This window comes from Crotalus tigris, unplaced genomic scaffold (genome assembly GCF_016545835.1).
Source record: "Crotalus tigris isolate CLP2741 ecotype Arizona unplaced genomic scaffold, ASM1654583v1 scf7180000019427.664434, whole genome shotgun sequence".
NCBI classification, from domain to species: domain Eukaryota; kingdom Metazoa; phylum Chordata; class Lepidosauria; order Squamata; family Viperidae; genus Crotalus; species Crotalus tigris.
In genome coordinates this window covers 326132-346957 of record NW_024097534.1, presented here as the reverse complement: position 1 = coordinate 346957, position 20826 = coordinate 326132, and the positions used below count along the sequence as shown (strand labels likewise).

Sequence of the window (20826 nt, the reverse complement as noted above, 5' to 3'; positions counted from 1 at the left end):
TTATTGGTTTCTCTCTCACCAGAATTTTATTTACATATGAAAATACACAAATAACAAAAAAAAAAAAAACCTCTGCACAAATGAGGTCCTCAATTCAAATTTACAATGTCTTGCAAAACTGAATATACAGCAAATGGCAGGAAAATGCTTCTCAGAACCTTCAAAAAGAAAATTAAAACCTAGATTACAAGCAATACATTAGAAAAAGCAGAGCATTTATTTCTCTTTGCCAAGTTGCCCCCCCTCCACTGCGTTTTCAGGAGTTCAGCCAAATTCCTTGGGGCAAACCAGCAAGGAAACAAAATGTTGTGAGTTGCTTCTCTTCTTTTGGCGAAACTTCTTATTTGAACTGGTTGTCAATAAGGGTCCCTTTCATTTTGGCCTTCTTGGCTTCCAGCTCGGCCTGATCAAATAAAAACAAAACAAAATGGAAAAGCAAGCATTAAAGAAATATCCTTGCTAAACACTTACGAGGAAACGGAAGTGACTTCTCTCTTATAATTGAAAGTGAGAACCTTGGAATAAAATTAAGTTCGTTTTTTGCAAAGCTGAGAAACCTGCAGCCACCTAACAGGCTGAAGAACTTTTACGGTCACTGATTCAGTACAGAATGGGACAATTCAATGCTGCCAACTCACTTCAGTGCAGTTCAACAAACACAAAAGTTAATTAGATTCAATTCAATGGAACCGTTGCCAATAATAATAAAATAAGTGAAGTCAATCCAGAAATAGAAGAGTTACAATTGTTTCTACAAAAACATGGTCACAAATAATAAAAGTAACTAAATGAAATGAGTGATACAGCATTGAATTATCTACAAGGTCAAGTATTTTAGGACACGTTATTTAGAGAGAACGTGAGGTTGGTTCCCACCAGAATCCGTAGAACGCTGTTGCCTAAAACCTATACATGAAATGCAGAAATGAGAAGGTTGAAAAATAAGACACTCACCAGTTCCTGCAGCCTTCTCTTGCTCATGCCTTTCCTTTCCAGCTGCTTCTCAATCACTTTGGCATTTTGGGCATATGAATCAGCAATCTCACGCTGAAAAATATTCCATAAGAAGAGGTTAAGATACTATGATGGTAGTGCCAGCAGAAAAGAAACACATCCAAAACAGGCTAGAGTAAAAAATGAATACCTCAATTTTATAGATCACATAAGAGCAAGTCTCTTATAGTCCAGTGTCTGTTAAAACCAACTGTCCATTAAAGCCAAAGGTCCATTAAATCCAAATGATGTAATTTGTGTCAATTGACACCAACTGGCATAATTGGTGTAATCATGTAAGTGGTGTCATCATTGTAAACCTAACCACCATGATGCGTGGACTATGGTTTATGGCTTTATGGTTTCATATGAACTTAGCTGATTTTTTGTTAGTCAATAAAAATTACCATGTCAACCATGATTAAGCATACAATGCTGTAATATGAGGCATGAACCAATGTGACTAATTCCAAATTGCCCACTGTGTTGGACAAGGATTTATATAGTAGTTTCTTTAGTCACTATTGAATAAATCACACCACTCTGGTATCCTTCTGAGAAGAAAGAGAGAAAGTGTAAAATATTAGAAACTATAGAAGGAAGTGGCTTCATAATGACCAGAAGTCAATCAATCAGAATAGAATTGGAAGGGACCTTGGAGGTCTTCTAGTCCAACCCCCTGCTCAAGCATGAGACTCTATAGCATTTCAGATAGGTGACTATCTAGTCTCTTCTTAAAAACCTCCAGTAATGGAACAACCACAACTTCTGGAGGCAAGCTGTTCCACTGGTTAATTGTCCTCACTGTTAAGAAATTTCTCCTTAATTCCAGGTTGCTTCTGTCCTTGATTAGTTTCCATCCATTCTTTCTGACTAAATCCTTGGCTTCAAATATCTAGACCACCTAGATCTCCCCTGTTGCCTTCAAGAAAGATGATGGGAAACTGCCAGCTAGCTGGAAGGAGGAGTCAAGCAAGAGCCTAGCTTGGAATCCTTGCATAGCTGTAAATGGCATAAGCTTGACATCCCTAAGATCCATGAGGCCTTACACGGGTCGTTCCCAGGGGAAGGCAGGCTGTCTGGAGAGTTTCTTGTAACATGTGTGGCAAACAACAAGTTTACTGCTTTTTGGTCTACCCGAGAAGCTAGAGTTGCTTGCTTCTGAGAGATACGGAAGACCTTACCGCTTCAATCTCTTCTTCTTCTTCATCAATAGTGGACACGGTCACCGAGCTGAATTTGCCCATATCCTTCGTCCGTTTGGTCATCATAACCTTGGAAGGAGAGAAGTTTTTTAAAAAGAATATTACATGTTGTCGAAGCTTGGGGATCAGCAAATGTAAAAAGGTGACTATAGTTATCCTTCACAGATCAGAAAAATGCTGTCCTGAAATTTAATACTAAGAAAAGAAAGGTAGATCTGTCCAATGCCTCATGTTTTGGTGTCTTGGAACAGGGACCGTAACTTGCAGATCGCCAGCTGTGTACAGATGTCCAAACCCCTCCCCCCCTTTTTACAATATGTAAAATTCCCCAAGAGTTGCACCACTAAATGTGTTGGGCAACTGTGTCCACGATTCATTTAGGAAGCTAAAGATATTTAGCACATTTAAAATGGATTCCAGCCATGCAAAATCAGGAAAGCAGGGGAAAAATACCGACGCCAAGGCATCAAGATTTATCATTCTGCTAATTTGTGGCCCTCAACCCCCCCCAATATTGTGCTTTTAAAGAAGTTTGACTGATGACTGAGGCGGATTAAGTCAACTGAAGCTCGTGAAGCCATGCTCTTGGGCTTGAGAAAAGGAAATGGAATTGAAGAATGCATCTTCTGATGGAGCAAGTCAACTGGATAACAAATTTACAAAGGAGGACAACCTCTTGCTCTCATGGCCCAATATCTCAGGACTTCCTGGAGTAAGAAGAGAGATCAGGTCAAGCAGATGCCACCAGGAAGCTCGGAAGCCCAATGAGAAGACATGGTGAAACTTCACAATGGTTGGCATCCTCCCTACTCGGTCTCCACACACTGCAAGAGAAGTCTCTGTCTCTCTACCTTCTTAGGGGGCTCTTGCTTCTGAGTGTAGATGTTAGTCTTCCCAAAACCTTGTCCAAATTTGACCACGGCACCATCAACAATGAACGTCACCGGAGCGTTCTTCTGCTGGTGTTGGTAAAAAAGGAGTAGTCCACACCTGGAAAGAAAGTGACCGCTTGTTTTATTTCCTTCCTCTAATAAACAAACAGTCTCCCTGAAGCTGATATTTTAGCTCACTTCACCTGCTATATTAAGCCTCAGAATGACATAAACTGCAATCATTTCACCCTTCACTAATCTGGGCCTATTTGTTAAGCTGGATCCCAACCCCCAACAGCCAGTAGCCCAATTTACGAGAAGACACTCAATTGGGGATGCATTAGAGTCTTCTGGATGACATCCTAACGACTGCATCACACTGGATTTAGATCCCTTTGTTTTATTTTATTTTTACTTTGGAGAAAGAGCTGAGTGTATTAATTCACCAGATCACAATGGCCCCCCACAGGCTGTATGTTCTTTTATCACTGGAAACAAGATTTGTTGACTGTTTTATCTTCTGAACACTTGCTCTGAAATCCACTTACTTTCCACACTTTTTCCTGTATTGTCGCTCAATGCCTTCTGGTCTAGGTAGGGAGGAAAAATAGGTAAGTAGGCTTTACTTTGCTTAATCTTAGTTTGTTGCAAAAAAGAAGTCATTTTTAGTTGGGATTATATAGTCTGAGAAGGCATAAATCCTGGATTTATGCCTTCTAACTTATTGTTAGAAAGAATATATTTTACCAAGCAAACTTATTTTTCCACGTGACTCCTGTTAAAAATGCGATTAAAATTATATTTTCACAAAGAAAGAAACCATCAGTTAATATGTAATGAATAAAAACAAATGTTTCAGCCATTTTAATATTACATCTTCCTCTGCAGAAACAAAGAGGCCGATGGAGACAATGAAGACGGGGACACCCCCTTCCAATATTGCATATGAAAGATGAAGTCCATCAAAAGCAAAGATTTGTTTCTGAAATTATACATCTTTGATTTTGACCATGGCTGCCTGGCCCCTGGCTGACCATCCCTGGCAATGGGGCTTTGTGGGGCCTTCCTACCTGCGCAGGTAAACATTTTCCTCTTCTTCCGTGTTACAGAATTTGTGGGCATGTTTGACCGCATCAATAACTCTGGCCCGATCACGGGGTCTCATGGGCAGCTTCTCAAGTTGGCAGTCTAGAAAAAAAATCATCATCATAATTTTAAAAAGCCTTCAGGGAAAATAAATCTAAAGTCAGGTGATCAATGTGATAGGAGGTCCCAGAAAGATTAAACAAACCAACATCCACCCCAATATCAAATCAATGTTCCAATCCCATTTTACAGTTATTAATCAAACTTGGACAGAAAACATCAAACTCCCCAAACGTTTGATAAAAGGAATTGCTTTCTAACATGGAAACCATCGTACAGATCTTAATTATACCCACAAGATTTCTTACAGCGTTTTTTTCCCCTGAGCAACATTTGGCAAGCTTTGTTGAAGTTTCAAGGGTTTTGTTGACTATGGAGCTTATTTATAAGAAGGGGGAGATATTAATAAAAAGTGCTAGGAATAAAACATTGGCTAGCTCAAGTGTGGAGTCATGTCTCCCTTTCCAAACCTTCCAGTATTAGAATGGACAAGTTTACTTTTTTATTAAATTTATAAGCCACTCATTTTATCACCCAAAGCGACTCCGGACAACTCTATACCTTGCATTAGGTTTAAATACCTCTGATGCTCACCCCCAAAGCAGCTTAGGAGGCTGGCTGTTATTTGCTAGCATGGGTGAAATAGAACTCCCCTATCCCCGAGGACTACAATCTCATCACCCCCCAGCAGCGCCCACTTGGGTTGAAAACACCTAGCAGGTACGGCCGGAAAGCTTCAGAACCAACCTGAAAGCTTTTGGACTTCAACTCCCATCAGCCCCACCCTCGCGCTCCAACGGCGCGGAACTCCGGGAGTGGCAGTCCCGGCTTTGCCAGTCGTTCCCAACGGCTGGGTTCTTACAACCGGTGCGTAATGCCCAAGGCTTGCCGAGGGTTGTGGGGGTACCCGCTTTGCGCCCTGGCCGAGCGGACGGGAGGAGAGGCGGGATATGGGGATGGGGCCGGGGTCCCTTCCTTGGCTCACCCAGGACCAGCACCATCTGCCCGCAGAGGCAGTAATACACGTGTAGCGGCTTCTCGCCATCGTCATATTCCTCCCGGTCGCGCGTGTCGGAGCAGACCACGGAGCGAGAGACCACTTTGGGCATGGCGGCGCCGGGCGATCGGGCTTGCTCCGCCTCCCCAACCCGCTTCCCCGCCTGCTTGCAGCGAGGTCGGCTCCGCCTTGGACCCGGCTGGGGCTGGAACTGCAAGCCGAGAGAGCTAGCCCCTTGCCATCCTTCCCCCGGTTCCGCCCGCTCGCTCGCCTGCCACGGCCGGCTGGAGCGCGCCAGTCCATGCGCGCAAAGGGAAGCGCGGAGAAGGCGGGCGCAGCTGCCTCAGGGGTACAGGAGGAGCGTGAGAACCGAGGTTCCCGCACCCCCTAAGCAGCGCCCTCTCTTCCGCATGTAAGATGCGGGCGACCCCTTCCCACGACCGAGATGCTCCCCCCCCTCCGCCCATGACCTTGATGGCGTGGCTTCCCTCTTATTGTTGGCTAAACTTGTTACTTGCTCAAAGAGGATAGCTTCTTCCTTAAAAGGGTTCTGGCTGGGAACCATGGGGGTTAATGTCCCAAAGGTGCTTTTTCCAAATAAATTCCAGTTACCCTTTGGAAAAAAGCATCTTTGGGACAACCATGATCTGGAAAATTGAGAATCTTCCGTAGACATAGGAGTTGAGATCCTGAGCATCTGAGCAGCCTATTGCACTTCTGAAGGGAGAACGCTTGCCGGAGGTGGAAGCCAACTTGGACATCTTGGAAGATGATGGGCCCTGCAATTTTAAAACAGCAACGGATTTTGACTCCCTTGGTACTGAATAAAGCTACCTAGGGCTTCCGGGATGAAAGCGTGTGATGGTGATTCAGGAGCAGACTGAAAGCTATCGATTTTTTTTTTAAGTCTAGAGGAAAATTGGTATGTTTGCACTCCTTACTGGGTGGCCAGGCTGTAGCACTGAACATACATGCGCCATTCACAAGGCCCAAGACACACATCTCATCTAAACTCAAAATAGTAATTAAAGGCAGCAGTGTGAATTGTATCTTGGCTCACCATCCCTGCAAATTCCTGTTTTTGCACAGATACTTCACTTCCATTTGTTTTGACTCTTCGGTAATGATGTTTAAGCTTAGACATGTTAAAGTGTTGCAATAATATAAATATAAAAATATAAAGTTGCAATAATAGGTCAAGAAGTGGTTAGGAAATAAGGGATTTAATAAACACTGTCCTTGTCTACTCAAGAAGTCTCTACATTAATGAAGAGGCATTGAAGATAATGACACATAAAAGAACTGAGGTTGAGAGCATCCCACAGGACACAAATGATAACAAGAGATCAAAACCAATTAAGCGCATACAGTGCCTACGCTAAGGCTGGGTTCACACACCCTGCTCAATACTTTGAGATTAATCTGCCAGTTGTGGTTAGAACAAAGTATTATTGAGCAGGGTGTGTGAATCCAGCTTTAGTGTAGGTACTATATGCGCTTAGTTGGGTTTTAGCTAATTCACACACTGTACTGTATTATCTTAATTCAGTGTTTTTCAACCTTGGCAACTTTAAGATGTGTGGACTTCAACTCCCATAATGGACTTCAACTCCCATAATTCCCCAGTCAGCATGCATTATGGGCAATTGTGGGATTTGAAGCCCACACATCTTAAAGTCGGCAAGGTTGGCTTAACACTGCCTTCATCCAGGGATGGCAAACTTCATTGAGTGAGGTCATATAGAAGGCCGAGCCAAGCCCATTGCAAGACTGTGTGATGTGTGTACCCAGTTCAACTTCAACCCTTGTTTTCAACTCTGAAAACAAGGCCCCAGCCACTGAGCCCAGGGGGACTTATTTTGCTGTAACACCACTGTGCAGACTGCATAGCTTTCAAATTAACGCCCCGCCCACAAGCGGGGCAGCTGATTCTACCAACCAATAGAAAGGACGGGAAACGGGCAGAAAATGGTTTCTCCTCCTAAAGCCCTCCCTTTTTCCCCCGCATTAGTCTCGCCCAGAACGCTCGGCTTGGCGTCAGCCTGAATGGTATCGCCCTGCCTTTCGAAACACCGCCCCTTTCTTCCCTCCCTCCATGCGGCGCAGTGGTACATCCCCGGTGTGAGTCGGCGGCTGCGTGTAGCGCCGCCCCTCTCTGTTTTCTCAATTCCCCCCCCTCCGCAAGGGCAGTGGTGCGGTCCGGCATTGGCCAGACGCCTCGGCCGGCGCTACCACCGCCGCGTAGTCAAGGGCCGTGTCCGCCTCGCCTCCTTCCTCGCCCCCCCATTGTTGAGGCACAAGTGGAAGAGGCTGCCTCCGCTCGGAACCAGCTCCCGCCGCTGCCGCCGGTGCCGCCGCCTCGCGTCCCCCTCCCCGCTCTCCGCCCCGCTGGTGTATGAGTGATTCGTAACCGCGAGCCCCGCCATGTCCACGCCGGCCCGGAGGCGCCTCATGCGGGACTTCAAGAGGTAAGCCGCCCGAGAAGGGCCACTGAGGCGGAGGGAAGGGGGGGGGAGCGCAGCGGAGGGAGAGGTGAGGCGATCCAACATGGCGGCGGTGCCGCTGATGATGGGAGCGCTACGCTACTGGCGTAGCGGCCTCGGAGATGAGGGCGAGCTACGCCGTTGGCGTAGGCGGGGCGAAATCCCATCGCTTCCCTTCTCCCCCCCCGCCTTTCAGCGGGCGCCCCCCTCCTTTTTAACCCTTTCCTGCCCGCCTCTCCCCGCACAGGCTGCAGGAGGATCCCCCGGCCGGAGTGAGCGGAGCCCCCTCGGAGAACAACATCATGGTGTGGAATGCGGTCATCTTTGGGTGAGTTTACCCCCCCTCCGCCCCCCCAGGAGGACTGCAAGGCCTCCCCCCCTTTTTTTTTGCACCCCATGTCGGTGCTCCAGATTCAAGGAGCATCATTTCCTGGAAGATCCTCCCACCCCACCTTACCTGGGCTTTCCCAAAATTGCAAATGGGCTATTCAACCGTTTGCAGATTCCCATTTGGAGGGCTGGGTCCGGTTGGCCCAGGTTCAATCCTGCCCCCCCCCCAAAAAAAGCCCAGTTCTGCAGTGAAAGGGGAAAGGTTTAGCCCTGCAGAAGGGAGCCCTGCCTGGTCCCAGAGGATGGAGAGGCTGAACCCCCATCTCTGTTCTGCCAGGGGATAGGAAGAAGCAGGCCTGGTTTTAATTTTCAGAGGAAGGTGACTTTGCATGCTTTTTTTTTTTTTTAAGGGGTCTTTGGTGCTCTCCCAGCTTGGTTGTTTTCTTGCAGACCTTTCATGACCCAAACTAGGTAACTGATGATGTAGTACTGATGCTGTTACCTACTTTGGGTCATGAAACATCTGCAAGAAAACAAACCAAGCTCAGAGAGCATCAAGGACCCCACGGTCTTCGTCCTCCTCTCTGCATAACTCTCTCCCTTCTAACACTAATGATGTTGCCCAGTTGGGTCATGAAATGTCTGCAAGAAAACAAGCAAGCTCAGAGAGCACCAGGGACCTCTTTAAAAAAAAAGAGCATTCAAAGCCACCTTCCTGAAAATTAAAACTAATTAAAATTAAAACATCCCCCTTTATTGGCTTAAGCTAAAAGACCCTCTCAAAATAAGTGCAGTTGATCTGCAAAAACTTAATTTCTTAGGAAAAGGATGGGTCCCCCTTTCAAAAGGGAAGCCTGGCAGCCATTTGTGAGGGTTGGTGCAGGACTGTCGCTGTCTCTCCCCTGGGTTAGCAGGAGAAAATAAGCAGTCTGGTCTTCAAAGGGCTGTTGTGGATGAGTTGAGAGCTATACAAATATTTGGAGGATCCTAGATTCCTTTTCATAGACCTGTATTCTTCAGATGATCCCTTTCATGGTGGGATCCCTCATGTTTCTATTGCAGCCAGCATGCTAGGGATGTTCGGTTTAGATCAGTGGTTCTCAACCTTTTTAATGCCGTGACTCCAAACCGGTCGTAAGTCGAGGACTACTCAACCGGTCGTAAGTCGAAGACTACTCAACTGGTGCAGCACCGTTTGCAGAATGGGACTTTTGGCGGGCTCAGCAGGGCAGAGACAGCCTGGACAATTCCTATTGGCTTTTGAAAGCCAATAGAATTAGACTCTATTCAGAGAGTCTATTCTATTGGCTTTCAAAAGCCAATAGAATAAAAGGGAGTAGCACAGCTAAGGAAAAGGGGGAAAAAATGGTGGACTGCGTTGTTTGGCGACCCCCGTGAAATGGTCGTTCGACCCCATCTGGGGTCCCAACCCACAGGTTGAGAACCGCTGGTTTAGATGAAAGGGGTGCCAGGCTTCAGTTCATTACCATGTTGGGGAAGGTTAAGAACATAAGGTGATTATGATCTGCAGAAGCATGGATAAGCATGCTGGCACTCTTATGTAGCCTCTTGCTATTGATTAAATTGGCCAGATCTGATAGACTTGAAATCTAGGACATTCAGAGGAACATAATTTTCCTTCCCTATATTCAAATAATCATTCTAATTACTTTCCTTATCAGTTTATCAGATGTTTTAATTCTGAGCTTTCGTCAGTGGGAATATCATTCTCATGGCCCAGATTTACTTCTCTGTGATAATAGTCTAGTCATTCCACTGGCTGTTTCCCCCTCCAGACATATTGAATTGTAATTTCCTTCATCCAGAGCCAGCTTGTTTGATAGACGCCCACTTTGGGTCCATAATGTATGGCTCACTTCCAGGAGAAAGATTTGCAAAGGCAGAAATAATTGTAATTGATGATAACATAATAGAACACATCCAGATAGGGCTGGCAGTTGCCCTGGTTTGGTTTTTTAGAAATAATAGCATATTCTGGTAAGGTAGAATAGCAGGGCGTGTTCAGAAGCTGTCGTTAGTGGTGGCTGGAGTTATTTTAATTAAAATAATAATTGTTATTATTGCTATTTTGACAATCAGTTCCTTGGCCTTTTGAAAGAACATCAGGCCATTGGAATGACTAAAAACCGGCTTGGAAGTTTCCCTACATTTATAAACATTTTGTAAAATAGGCCAAAAAAGCAAGTCCATGGATAGCTGTGGTATCCTGTATCTCAGTGGCTTTGGCCAGCTCTGAAAGAAATTCCTCCAAATTATTTGCTTGCTTATCTAATCCAAGACTGATAGGCAGGGAAGAGTGATTCCTGCCTCAACTCTTCCTGACCCAAATGGCCCCATGAGCTTATTTGCTTGTTTTCATTGTGCGTATCCCAAAGAGGTATTGCACAGCGCGTTCCCCACCTCCTGAAATGGCACAAATGATCACGAGGAACCCAGCAACTTGGTTGGTGGAATTTGTCAAGCTTCACGATGGTGGTCTTTGCCCTAACTGGAATTCCCAAGTTGAAATCTTAATCAATAAATGGATTTTAGTTCATCCTTTTACAGTAATTGTTAACTCTGGCAGGTGTGACCTGTTTTGATCACATTAGTTTATAGCGGTTGACATTCCTTGTTTCAAATTGTCTCCGGATCAGAGCTGGTTCACTTTCCTCTCTGCTATGTTGTGTTGACGAGCCCCAGAAAGCTGTGTCTGAAAGGCCAGTTTTTCTCCTGTTTGACCAATCTCTAAATGGGTTGGGATTCCAAGCCTTTGTCCATTGCAGCTGAAGATTCCTCAGGATTGATGATTGCAGCACGTCCAATGTTTGAATATAGGCAAATGCTGTTTTAGGATGGTCAGGGCAGTTCATGCTTTTCTAGGGTCCCTGATGACGTAGCAATGGCTTTTGTGCACGTTCTTCCTTTGTTCGCTCTGTGTCTGCCTTGTCTTCTACCACCATTTAAGACAGGGGTCTTCAAACTTGTCCCTTTTTATGACTTGTGGACTTCAACTCCCGGAATTCCTCAGCCAGGCACTGCCGATTGCTGCTATTCCGTTCTTTACCTCCAGCAATCAAGATAGGTGTGACGGGTGAAAGATAGTAGCCAAAAAGCTCAGAAAATAAATGCTGGCCCCACAGTGGTCGTGTGTTAAAGATGTCGCTTAGGTTTCATTCTTCACCTGAATTTAGTTTGGTCTGAATCCTGTTTTTAGGAATAGAGGGAACGCAGCATGTCCTTTAAAAAACAAAAACCTGACTCCTATAACTAATATTTTACACGTGAGAGGTTGACAACCCTTTTTCTTTTTCAGGCCAGAGGGAACCCCATTTGAGGATGGTAAGTCTTTCTTGAAACAATCTTAAGAGACTAATGTGCTTTTGAATGTGATATCACCCATGTTAATCAGTGCTAGAATCCCACCTTTTCAAGAGCATGAAAGCGTTCCTCAGCTTGCTAGTCAGGGAGATGCCTAAACTAGGGCTCGGAAGCTTTGCCATGTGTGACTCCGCTGCTCTCAATCTCTCCGATTTGTCCCAATGAGTGTGAACTGTCTCTTTGCTCTTCTCTTTCAATGCTGTGTTTTTAAAATTACTCTCCGTTGAAATCTCTGATAAGATCCCATTCTCCTTTGAGTTGAACTTTTCAGGCCCTTAATATCCTTGGCCTTCCTTCCTCTCCCAAGGCTTAGCTGCTGAGGTTGCTTTGGATCCTTCACTGTCAGCCTGACAGTGGCTTGAAGGCCGCCTACATCCTTTGGTTATTTTATTTATTCACCTATTTATTTGTATCCCACCATTATTATTTTTACAAGTAAGTCAGTTTTCCTCACAACAATCCTGTGAGGTAGGCTGAGAGAGAGAGAGAGAGTGGCTGGCCCAAAGTTACTCAGCTGGCTTTCATGGCTAAGGTGGGAATAGAACTCGCCTTCTTCTGGTTTTTAGCCTGGTGGTTTAACCAGTAGGTCAAACTGGCACTCTACTGAAAATGATTCTACTGTTGCTGCTGCTGCTGCTTACACTTACAATGGCTTTTTTAGAACTCACTTGAAGATATTAATAATTGTGTTGTTTAATTTTATGGCACTCTATATCTTTTTCTCAGATCCTTTGAAAGCCATCTATGCCGCACAGCCTTTAACTATGTCTTTTTTTTTTTTTTTTTTTTTTAATTTTTATTCATTAATACAATTAAAACAACAATGGACAAACATGACATTCCAGAGTGAATTTTTCTATCAGTTCCTATCATAGTACAAAAATTTTATAATTTTATAATTTTTTGTTCTTAACCTCTATATAAACCTCATCTTTTATACAATACAATTATATATACAATTATATGTACAGTTATGTATATCTTTTAGTTCTACCATTAGTTTGAAGTCCGAGCAGTTCTTAATTCATACCAGCGGTAAAATTTGCCCCAGATTTCGAAGTATTCGTGTTCCGTTTTGTCTTTCATAATCATTGTAAGCCTGTCCATCTCAGCACATATTAAAATTTTATGCAGGATCTCTTCTTCCGTTGGGGTTTCCTTGTTCCTCCAATTTTGAGCAAAAACCAGCCTGGAGGCCGTTAAAATGTGTAGCATTAAATAAAATACGCCTTTGTCATGTTTTTGCGTAGTTAAACCTAATAGAAAGAGTTCTGGTTTTGGTTCTACCGCTTGCTCTAATATTTCTTCCAACCAAATTTTAATCCTGTTCCAAAAATCACGAGCTCGCGTGCATTCCCACCACATATGATAGTAAGTTCCACTTTTCAAATTGCATTTCCAACATTTAGGGGAGACATTGGTATACATTTTAGACAATCTTGTGGGTGGGAGATGCCATCTATAAAACATTTTGTAAAGGTTCTCTTTGTAAGAGGTGGCCAAAGTAAGCTTCTTGTTTCTTGCCCATAGTTCTTGCCATATATGCAGATCAAAATTAAGACCAAAATCCTTACTCCAATTCAACATAGTCACTTTTACTTGTTCCTCGTACGTTGCCTGATCTAGCAAATAATAGTATAGTTTTTTAATCATTTTATCCTCCGACCCCAAAATTATTTTATCCAATTCTATTGGTTCTAATTTAATACCTAACTCTTTTTTGTCTTTCCGATATCTTGCCTGCAGTTGCAGGTATGCCCACCATTCTAATTCTATCCCTTCATCGTGGATGGTTTTCCTGGATTTCAATTCCCCTCTTTCATCTAAAATATTTTTATATGTTATGATCTTGTCTAATTGAGTAAATTTTGGGTGTACATATATTTCTAACGGTGAGATCCAACTAGGTACTTGGGTATAATTTGGTTGCCAAATTTTTGTCCATACATCAATAAGAGCTTGCCTAATATAGTGACTTCGAAAATATTTATGTACTTTATATTTATGATCCCATAATATGGCATGCCATCCTATTTGTAGGTCATGGCCCTCCAGACACAATAGTCTCCTATTTTTTAGTAATATCCAATCTCTTACCCATACTAATGCTGCGGCCTGGTAATATTTCTCCAAGTCTGGAAGACCAAATCCCCCCCTTTCCTTTGAGTCCTGTAGTAATTTTAATTTAATCCTTGCTCTTTTTCCTTGCCAGATGAATTTACACATCATTTTGTTCAAATTTTGAAAAAATTTCTTGTCTAATTTTATAGGTATACATTGGAACAAAAATAAAATTTTTGGCAACACATTCATTTTAATCACCGCGATTCTGCCCGTAAGAGAGAGCTGTAGGTTAGTCCAAATATCAAAGTCTTTTTGAATCTGTTCTATTAACTTATCATAGTTATCCCTTTTAAGCGTAGCGCATTTGGCAGTCAGTTGTATCCCTAAATGTCTAATTTTATTTGTAATTTGAACACCAATTCTATCAACCAATTCACTTTTCTGTATTTTAGTCATATTTTTGACAAGCATTTTAGTTTTTTCTTTATTTATTTTTAAACCTGCTATTTCCCCGTATCTATTCAATGTTTCCATCAGCCTAATCCCTGATTGTAGTGGTTCTTCAATAATAAAAACTAAATCATCTGCAAAGGCTTGTATTTTAAATGTCTCTTTCTTGATTTCTAGACCTTGGATCTGTTCATCTTGCCGGATTGCTCTAGTTAATACCTCGAGAGATAATATAAATAACAATGGTGATAGTGGGCAGCCTTGCCTTGTGCCTTTTTGCATTTGGAAACTCTCAGTCAGTTCTCCATTGATTATTACTTTGGCCACCTGCTTAGAGTAAACTGATTTAAACATATTTAAGAAATTTTCCCCAAAGTCCATATACAATAATTGATTAAACATAAAATCCCATTTTACATTGTCGAATGCTTTTTGGGCATCAAGAAAAATTAAACACATTTGCTTTTCATTATGTACTTCATAATATTCCAATATGTCCAAAACAGTCCTAATATTGTTTCTTATATATCTTTTAGATAGAAAGCCGTTTTGATCAATATGTATAAAATCCACTAAGAACCTTTCCAATCTTTGTGCCATTATTGCCATGAAGATTTTGTAATCTGAATTCAAAAGAGAAATGGGTCTATAGTTCTTAATTTGTGTCAGGTTGGTGTTTTCTTTAGGAATCAACGTGAGGAAGGCTTCTTCCCATGAAGCTGGTATTTTAGCTTGGGTTAAAACCTCGTTAAATAATTAGAAACCACAGTTATTTCTTTGGAACTTGAGAAGGCTGCACATTATCTACGGTTTCAAAATGTAGGAGAGATGAAAGGCGAAGATCTCCCAGTAATAATGTCAGATATTCTAGCAGGAGCGTTGGGGTCTACAAGAGAGGAGATGGCCAATGAGATAGATGAAACCTATAGAATACACACAAATTACGCAAGACGACACAATCTTCCCAGAGAAGTGCACAGTAGGTTTATTAAGAAATCAGTTAGGGATGAAATTCTTTTCAGATTCAGAGATGATACACTGGAATATCGAGGTAAACAGCTGATTGTACTTAAACAAGTGCCCAAAAGAGTGAGAGACCTGCGAAGGCCTTACCAATACATAACTTCCAAACTGATAAGGAAAAATATCAATTTTAGATGGCTAACTCCGGAAGGAATTCTGGTAACATGGCAGGAGAAAAAGTTTCGCCTAGACTCAATAGAAAAAGCAGAGGAATTCTACAGGGAAAACTTTGGTAGTAAGGAAGATTTAGTTGAAAGAGAAGCAAGAGAGGAAGGAGAGACACTGGTGCAAGCCATTGAAGCTAGAGGTAAAAGAGTTGAGCTTCGAGAGGACACTGATGAAGGGAAAAATGAAGAAAAGCAGGAGGAGAGTAGGTTTAAGGAAATTAAAGAGGCTAGACCGATAAGATCAACAGTGGAAAGAGGGAAGGATTTACAAACTCAAGAGTCTAGACCAGCAATAGTAACTAGATCTAAACATAGATAAGGAGGGGAAGAAATGTGTTGAATCTATATCTATCAACGTTAATGGCCTCAACTCTCCAACAAAAAGGAAGAAGTTTTTCAATAGGCTCAATAAGATGAATTTAGATATAATAATGTTACAAGAAGTCCACATTAAAAAACAACATCAATACTTATTAAATTGTCCCAAATTGGGGAATATGTTCGCAGCACTTTCGCAATATAAGAAAGGAGGTGTGGTAGTATATATTAAACAAGAAATTGTGGCTAAGCAAATTTATAAGGACGAAGATGGCAGAATTCTAATTGTGGAAGTAATTTTGAATAAAACCAAAATTCTTTTGGTTGGAATTTATGCCCCGAATGAGGGGCAAAAACATTTCTATAAAAAACTCTACAACATTATTAGCCAATTGGAACATGATAGCATTTGTATAATGGGTGACTATAATGCAATTGTGGATAATAATCTAGATTATAAATGTGGAAAGAATAGAAAAAGAATTAGAGGAACAATATCTGATATTTTCTTTAAAATGGTAGATGAGTTTAATATACAGGATATTTGGAGAGAAAGGAATCCTGGGAAAAAACAGTTTACTTTTTATTCTGGACGTCATCAATCTTGGTCCAGAATTGATATGGTGTGGATGTCAGCTGACTTAAATTTAGAAGTAGAGGAGATTATGATTGATACAAATACCTGGGCTGATCACAATCCGATTAGAATTAAATGGAAGGGGCAAAAAAACACGAGGAGATGGACTCTAAAAAGGGCAATCTTAAATCATAAAGAATTCAAATCAAAATTAGAAGAACAATTGGATCTGTTTTTTAAGTCAAACAAAAAGGAGGATACAAACTGCCAAAATTTATGGGATACAACCAAAGCCTACATGAGAGGCGTTGTAATTTCTTATATGGCTAGGCAACACAAAATCAAAACACAACGCCAAAGACAACTGGAAGAAGAACTACGTAAAGTTGAGGATAACCTGCAAAATGAACCACAAAGATGTGATTTGAAACAACAGATTGATTTAATTAAACATAAGATGGATATTATTACGAAGGAAGATCTAGGACAGCAGATAAAACGTACTAAACAAAATTTCTTTGAAAATGCTAATAAACCAGGGAGATGGTTGGCTTATAAAATCAAAAAACACAATAATAAGCAGAGAGTTACCAACCTTTATAACGCCAAATGTGATATGGTGTGCCAGAACGAAGGAAAAAAGCTAGTGGCATATGAGTTTTACAAGAATTTATATAAGGACGACGAAAAGAGAAATAACCATGACATAGTACAGTATTTACAACTAGTCGATTTACCCAAGGTGCCCGAAGAATTTAAAACTCTCCTAAATAAAGAGATAACACATTTAGAGCTCTCGGTTGCAATTAAGAAACAGAAAAATAATAAAACACCTGGACCAGATGGTATACCTGCAGAAATGTATAAAATTGCACAAGAATCTTTAAGCCTTTAACTATGTCTTGCTGTACTTAAACCCATATATATATTTTAAACAGCATGCTTGTTTTCCCTTTTGGCCTTATACCTGCTCCCTTTGCTACCTTCTGTTAATCTCTGAGTTCAGTTATAAAGGCAGTAGTTTGTTTCTCTTCTGTTGTGTAAAAAAAAGGTTGTGGAGCAATTATACAATGCTTGCAAGTTTCACAGCCTGTTTTTCTATCTGCCCGGTCTCAGATTTTCTTCTTGCCAAACAAATATGAGGAATCGTTGGGGTTCTCTGATTTATGGACCCATGTTGAGAAAAAAAGGGCAGGGGAAATTTAAACCCGCCTGTGGATATGATGTAATTAACAATTCCCTCCCCACTTTCTCAATTACAGGAACTTTCAAGCTTACCATAGAATTCACGGAAGAATATCCAAACAAGCCACCTACTGTCAGATTTGTGTCCAAGATGTTTCATCCGAATGGTATGTATCTTTCTTTTTTTAAAAAAAGTAGTTTTTATAAAAGAGCAGAAGCAGGGACTGTGGAAGAAATGGAGCCCATATTTACAGTTTTACAAGCTAGCTTGTAAAATCTAGTATTCCTGCAGGGGTGAAGAAAGGCTGTGACTCCTTTAGAGGTATCTGTAATCCTGCAGTTTAGTGACCTGAAGGTGTTACTAAAGTTTCATCATTCTAAACCATATTAGTAGATAAGAGATTCTGGTTAAACAGGGAGCACATAATACAGTATAGTATATTGTTTCTTAAGCCCCTAAGATAATCAGTTTTGTAAAAAGGAAGTTGAATAAGGTGTTCTTATCGGGATATAACAAGCCTCGGTTTGCGGGATCCTCCCATATTTTAAAAAAACCCACATTGCTCACACTGAAGTCTGACTTTTTCACAAAATAGATTTGTGGACACAAATCCAGGAAGATCAAGCGTTCTCTCTGGGTCACAGTGGTCCGTCTCCCGTTAGGTTATGGGCTACAAAATTATTGCCCCAAAATCTTGGCCTCCATCAGTTTAGGGACAGGTAGATAATCAACTTCTCATAATTGTATTATTTCAGCTGTGGATTTCCTGGGTGTTTGATATACCACTGGAAATTGAAAAGAACCTATAATAAAGAGAGAAGTGAATATTTACAAAAGGTAGCTTGACAGCTATATTTATGTGTTAATTAGCTTTGATCTTTGAAAGGATGTGTCATACTGTGAATAACTTCATAACCACAAATAATTGTGAGGTCATAAAATGTAACGGCATAACATTGTTATCAAGTCGGAGCCTGTGGTCAGAGTCAGGTTCTTCTTCTGGGGTGACTTCAGATGGAGGTTGGTTGAGCCAGGCATAAACACCTGACAGTATACTACAACACTTCCAATTATAAAAACCCACACGTTTTCCTTTTAAGTCTATGCAGATGGTAGTATATGTCTGGATATTCTTCAAAATCGTTGGAGCCCCACCTACGATGTATCATCCATCTTAACATCCATACAGGTAACGGCGGCTGTTCGCTGGTACTTTTTGAAGCTTTGCGGACTTTGTAGGAGTTAAGGCATACAACCTTCCAATCTCATTTGGAATTCAACGCAGTTGACGGAGACAACCGGCTCCTTTGAAGCCAGCTGGCAAGCCGATTTAACGAAAAAGAACAGTCAGAAGTCTCGGTCAGAGGAAACTGAAATTGGATAGGTTTGAATCAGTAGGCCCAGGGGTGTATGATTACAGGTCTGATAAGAGTGCTCAGGGAGCCCAGGGCATCGTTTTGGCCCTCTGGAAAGAAGCTGTTGAGTAAAATCTTACTTGAAGTCAATAGATGAGCTGGTAAAAGGGGGCTTTGAATAGATTACAAATTCTTAATAGCCTGTTTTTTTTTATTGTTTCTGCTGTGAACATAAGAGAGTACACGTAGTCCTCGACTTAACAACAGTTCATTTAGTGACCATTCAAAGAAAAAGTGACTTAACAATTGTTCTTCATACTTACGACCTTGGTAGCATCCCCATAATCGCATGGTCAAAATTCAGACACTTGGCAGTTGGTTCATACTTACAACGGTTCCGGTGTCCCCAGGGGGGGGTCACGCGATCCCCTCTTGCGACCTTCTGACAAGCAACGTCAGGCTGACTTAACCACCGTGCTCTTAACCTGCAGTGATTCACATAACGGCTGTGGCAAGAAAGGTCATAAAACGAGGCATCACTTAAAAAATGTCTCACTTAGTCAGAGAAATGTTGGGCTCTGTTGCAGTCGTAAGTCGAGGACTGGCTGCACTTGATTGCAATAGCAAATCTTCGCTTAGCGCTGCCTGTTTTATCCACATTCAGTCGTGTTAAGGGGGCGGGGCATAGCTACAAGATTTTTTTTAAAAAGGGGGTGTATTAAAGCATCTCAGGTATTCTTAACAGACCTCCAGCACTCAAATAGTTTGAATTTCACAATGGCCGCGCATAGTGTTTGCGTGGAAGATGATCAAACCTAACCGTCCTTTTTTTTTTCTTTCCTTTTCTTTTTCGCTCTTCTAAAACAGTCTTTACTGGATGAGCCTAACCCAAACAGCCCAGCAAACAGCCAGGCAGCTCAGCTATACCAAGAGAATAAGCGGGAATACGAAAAGCGGGTCTCCGCCATTGTAGAACAGAGCTGGCGTGACTGTTGACCTTGGCTGATGCAAATGAACACTCTGATGAGGAAAATATATGTATGAAGTGTCTGAGTCCTCCTCCTCCTCTTCCTCTTCCTCCTTGCATCACTGCATTTACTCGGAAAGCAAAACTAGCTGTCTGTGCTGTGTGGCCAACCACCCTCGCTGGATCTCTTTCTCTTTGGACATCAGAAAAAGGCACCCTTTCCCACCTTCCCCATTGAGGTCAAATGTACTGTACTTGGGTTACTTGTAAAAGAATTACTGAGGCTGAATTTCCACTTCCTGTGGGGGGGGGTCTACCATCGCCAGTCTTAGGGGCAGTATTGTGCATTTTTTTTTTGTAGTGTACACTTAAGCTTTTAATTGTAATTGTGTTATACACAGTGATGCTTACGTGTAGCTTGATTCAAAAAGAGAAAAAAAAAGGATGTTTATATACAATATACATTTTTAACTATGACTTGAGTGCTGATCTGTCCGAGGCTGGTCATTTAACCTCTGGTTTCAACATAACTACATCTGTATTTTATGGAAGGAAAAAACAAACAAACAACACAACCCCTTATTTCCCAGTGTGCTGCTTTTCCATTTTCTCTCCCAAGCCTTTTCAGCTCCGTGGGTTTTGCAAAAATGATTCCATGTTGAGCCTGGGAAGAAGCGGGGAGGGGGGGAAAGAGGGCCGATCCCTGCTTTTATAGGTCAAGTGCAAGGTGATTGTTTGGTGTTATTGTGATAGCACTTTCAAAGGGTGCTCAAGTGGCTTAGCCACACTCACCACCTTTTGAGTAGAGCTGGGGCGAGTACAGAACGAGAGTTGAGAGTTGATGGCAAAAGGGCGTGCAAGGAAGAACATTTTTTTTTTTTTTTTGCTTCTACGATTTTCAATTTCTACCTCTTAACCGGGGAAAGAAAATGAAATCGTTAACGGCTTTGCTTTCTGTTTGGGAGAAAAGGGGAGAAAAAAAAAAGATTGCAAATGCTACTGCAGCATGTGTCTGTCCTCTGTTCCCTTCTTCCTTGCTCTTCCCTCTGCCTGATTTGTAGGGTTCTTTCACCCGTGCAAAAAGCATTTTTTTGTGAAGCTGAGTTTGTACTTTAAGCAGCAGTGTGAGAGGAGACCAATCCGTGGGTTTTTGTCTGCTCTACCAAGTGTCTTCTATGTATACCTGAACTCTGGAGTACAACTTTGCACAAGTAACCCATGTAAGAAACTGTACATTTTTCAATTACTTGTAAATAAATGTGTAACCGAAATGCTTATTGTTGAAAGAAGACGAATGTGCATCGCTTTACAT

At 41.9% G+C, this 20826-nt stretch overlaps 2 protein-coding genes across 2 annotated transcripts; one reads left to right on the top strand and one right to left on the bottom strand.

The window, feature by feature from the left end:
• Positions 1–24: 24 nt before the first annotated feature.
• Positions 25–5388, bottom strand: STEEP1 (STING1 ER exit protein 1). The gene is made up of 7 exons (XM_039362389.1): positions 5202–5388; positions 4141–4258; positions 3619–3660; positions 3050–3188; positions 2178–2267; positions 955–1047; positions 25–403 (listed from the first exon to the last, which is right to left on the bottom strand). The coding sequence occupies exons 1-7, from the start codon at positions 5323–5325 to the stop codon at positions 341–343; spliced, it is 669 nt and encodes a 222-aa protein (XP_039218323.1). The 5' UTR covers positions 5326–5388; the 3' UTR covers positions 25–340.
• Positions 5389–7325: 1937 nt separating this feature from the next.
• On the top strand, positions 7326–20789 carry UBE2A (ubiquitin conjugating enzyme E2 A). Its single transcript, XM_039362341.1, has 6 exons — positions 7326–7681; positions 7944–8024; positions 11343–11368; positions 17269–17358; positions 18293–18381; positions 19415–20789. Exons 1-6 carry the CDS (start codon positions 7638–7640, stop codon positions 19541–19543), a joined length of 459 nt encoding a protein of 152 aa, XP_039218275.1. The 5' UTR covers positions 7326–7637; the 3' UTR covers positions 19544–20789.
• The last annotated feature ends 37 nt before the right edge of the window (positions 20790–20826 follow it).